This window comes from Quercus robur, chromosome 6, assembly GCF_932294415.1.
Source record: "Quercus robur chromosome 6, dhQueRobu3.1, whole genome shotgun sequence".
Taxonomy (NCBI): domain Eukaryota; kingdom Viridiplantae; phylum Streptophyta; class Magnoliopsida; order Fagales; family Fagaceae; genus Quercus; species Quercus robur.
The window spans coordinates 9,348,926-9,352,696 of record NC_065539.1 but is presented as its reverse complement, the minus strand read 5'-3'; the positions used below and the strand labels follow the sequence as shown (position 1 = coordinate 9,352,696).

The following is a 3,771-nucleotide window of genomic DNA, read 5'->3' as shown; positions in this document are numbered from 1 at the left end:
CCTTTAATGGTTTATATTTTTTGTTGTAAGTCCTTCAATGGTTTTATATAATTATAGGAAATATTTGTAAATATTAAAATAAAATTTGAAGTTTAGTAAACAACACATAACTAAAAAAAACATGCCTAATCTACTCAATCCACCAAGCTAAAACTGCCCAAATTTTCAACCGGCCGGCCATTTTGTAGTTTGGTGGGTTAGTGGTGTTTTGGAAATTTTCCAATCCGCCAAACAATTCCCTCAACTTGCCCAATCTAACCCACGCACTCCCATAATCTTCCATGCTTAGAAAATTTCCAGAATATCAAAGATCAATAGCTATGTCATTGGTTAAATGTTTAAATTTCAAGTTTTTGAAGTCTAAAATTATGCATAAAAAAATAAGTTTATGGATCAAATTCTAAATAACATCCAATTGGTATAAAATTTGACATACATGTTAATAACATTAAAAAAAACATGTAATCAAATAGTTTAATTTACAAAATACGTAATCATGTTAATTTTTTTTTTAGTGAGTTGTAGTAATTGGCTACAACCATATTTGTTACCAAACTTTGCCCTAAATAAATACTAACCCTCTAGAGTTGAGTGTAAAACAAAACCCCAATTTTATATTGTTTTATGTTAAAAAAAAAGTAGCTTTAATTATGGATATATGTCATTGTGGGGGCCGATTAATCAATAACTATCAAAACCGTGTTAACTGGGCCTGTGGCCCATTCGAGGACGTTAAACTATCCGAGGAGACCCATATAAGATTATAAGGGGAACCAAATGAAAAGAGAAGTAAATATCACATGAGATGGGATCATTACAAATTGAGTCCTTACAATTGGCGCCGTCTGTGGGAAGAGTTTGATCTAACTTAAAAGAAATCCGGTTCAACGTTCATGATGGAAGAAGCAAGTCCGCATCACTACGCAGCAGGACCACATCAGGTAGATGCCAACCCATACCAAGCAAAGTCAAGAGGCTCCTAACATGGTAATCCGCACCGGAGTCCCAAACGAAGAGAAGGCCGTGAGGGGAGTGTGTGCACAACTCATACCACCAAAAGTTGCTCTCGTGGGAAGAGTCATGTTTCCCATGCAAAAAATGACAGGAACCTGCAACGTGAGATTGACGAGTTGAAAAGAGAGTTGCGCCATGCCCGGCGGGAACGTTCCCCACCTTGCTCCGAACCATCATCCGAGGAGACGGATGGTTATAGGTGGAGATCCAGAACTCCGCCTAGTGAGACTTTTTCCTATGAAGAGGAGCACAGCCATCGACATAGATACAGAAGCTCGCCTAGCAGGGGCTTGGGGAACAACGCCATGAACAAAGCGTTAAGCCAAGTTTCCAAATCACCCTTCACAAGGAATATAGAAGATGCGATTCTTCCTCGACGATTCCACCAGCCTACATTCATCCTATATGATGGTCGGTCAGACCCAGTAGAACACGTTAGCCATTTTAGCCAAAAGATGGCTATCTACTCCAGGGATGAGGCCTTGATGTGCAAGGTCTTTCCATCAAGTTTGAGTCCGGTGGCGATGAGATGGTTCAACGGTTTAAGGGCCAACTCTATTAAGTCCTTCAAAAAGCTTACCCGAGCTTTTGGCACTCGCTTTATCACTTGCAGTAGGGTTTCTCGGCCTTTAGGATCCTTGCTGTCTATGTCCATGCGAGAGGGCGAGACTCTCAAAACTTATTTAGATAGATACTAGGAAATGTTTAATGGAATAGAGGGAGAGCATGATGATGTGGCCATAAGTACTTTCAAGGCTGGCCTTCCAGCCGAGCATGATCTAAGGAAATCTCTAACTAGTAAACCTGTTACCAGTGTACACCAATTGATGAATAGGATTGATAAGTACAGAAGAGTAGAAGAAGACCAACTTCAGGGAAAAGGAAAGGCTAAGGTATTCTCTCAGGAGAGGAGGGATTTCAGGTCGGACCGTTACAATAGTAACCGACCTCGGAAAGACTTCGTTAGGCAATCAGGTTCTGCTGACACCCAGGTAGTTAATGCAGTGTTTCGGGAGCCGATGTAGCAGGTATTGGAGAAGATAAAGAATGAGCCCTTCTTTAAATGGCCAAACAAGATGGCAGGAGAGCCTAAGAGACGCAACCCAAACCATTATTGCCACTATCATCAGGATCATGGGTACACGACGGAGGATTGCAAGAATTTATGGGACCATTTGGAGCAGTTGGTCCGAGAGGGGAAATTGAAGCAACTCTTGCATCATTCCAGTGGTAGGGTAGGCCAAGCAGGCTCAGAAATGCGTGGGGACGCTTCTTCAAGACTCCCCCTTGGTACGATAAGCGTTATTTTTACCGCCCCAGGGAGGACTGGATCTTGTCTTTCCAGGGTACTGTCGGTGTTCCAACCTCCGGCCGAGGATCATTGCCAAGCGTCGAAGAGAGCCAGGGTGGACGTCCCCCCCGATTTTGGGTTTTTCGGATGAGGACAAGGTTGGAACCATACAACCCCATGATAATGCTCTGGTGGTCACGTTGAGAATTGGTGGATACGATGTAAAAAGGGTGATGATTGATCAAGGTACTGTTGTTGATATAATGTACCCAGATTTGTATAAGGGGCTAGGTCTGAAGCCGGAGGACTTAACAGCTTACAATTCCCCTCTGGTGAGTTTTGAGGGAAGGATGGTCGTTCCAAAAGGACAGATCAGACTACCTGTGCAAACCGGTATGGATGTGGTGGAGGTGGACTTCATTGTTGTAGACGTTTTCTCTCCATACACGGCTATTATGGGCAGACCTTGGCTTCATACCCTGGGAGCAGTCTCATCTACTCTACATCAGAAAGTGAAGTACCCATCTGGAGGCCAAGTATTAGAGATAGTAGGAAGCCAGGTTGCAGCTCGGCAGTGCCTGGTAACGACTATACAACATCGGCCAGAGGCAGAGACCTCGGCTACCGCAGATAATGGATTATAGCAATTAAAACCCCCTGCATTACCCTTAGATGGACCAGTCAACGAGGTAAAGTGTGAAAATTTGGAGAGGGTAATTGTTGCTGATGATCCGAAAAGATTTTTCCAAGTTAGGGCTAAACTGCCTTTGTAAGAGAAGGAGCGATTGCTGGAATTCCTCAGAGCAAATGTAGATGTGTTCGCATGGAGCCCATATGAAGCCCCAGGTGTAGATCTGAATTTCATTTGTCATCGACTCAACGTGAATCCTTCCGTTATTCCCAAAAGACAACCACCTCGGCGACCATCAAAAGAGCACGCTGAAGCTGTCAAAAGTGAGGTGGACAAACTCAAGCAGGCTGGGCCTATCAAAGAAGTTTTTTACCTGCAATGGTTAGCCAATACGGTGGTGGTAAAGAAGAAGACAGGAAAGTGGCGAGTGTGCGTGGACTTCACGGACCTCAATAAGGCTTGTCCCAAGGATCCTTTCCCCATGCCGAAGATAGACAAGTTGGTGGATGCAACCGTTGGTCATCCTCAGATGAGTTTTTTGGATGCCTTTCAAGGATATCACCAAATACCGTTAGCATTGGACGATCAAGAGAAGACGGCTTTTGTCACCCCTATTGGAAACTATCATTATAAAGTGATGCCCTTTGGTTTGAAAAATGCAGGATCTACCTATCAACGGATGATGACTAAAATGTTCGAACCACAACTGGGCAAAAACATTGAATTCTATATTGATAACATGGTAGTGAAGAGTAATGTGGTGTCCGAGCATGTGGAAGATCTCACGAACATCTTTGGAATACTGAGAAAGCATAAGCTACGCCTAAATGCTTCA

The 3,771-nt window shown here is 43.4% G+C and overlaps 1 protein-coding gene across 1 annotated transcript; it reads left to right on the top strand.

Moving 5' to 3' along the window:
- The first annotated feature begins 2,090 nt into the window (after positions 1 to 2,090).
- Positions 2,091 to 2,949, top strand: LOC126689824 (uncharacterized). Its single transcript, XM_050385001.1, has 2 exons — positions 2,091 to 2,249; positions 2,335 to 2,949. Exons 1-2 carry the CDS (start codon positions 2,091 to 2,093, stop codon positions 2,947 to 2,949), a joined length of 774 nt encoding a protein of 257 aa, XP_050240958.1.
- Positions 2,950 to 3,771: the final 822 nt, after the last annotated feature.

Excerpts from the sequence above, each read along its gene's own strand:
- LOC126689824 (XM_050385001.1), top strand. The coding sequence starts at position 2,091 with ATGGCAGGAGAGCCTAAGAGACGCAACCCAAACCATTATTGCCACTAT. Across the intron at positions 2,250-2,334 it reads TGCATCATTCCAGTGGTAGG|GGAGGACTGGATCTTGTCTT; the intron begins GTAGGCCAAGCA and ends TTACCGCCCCAG.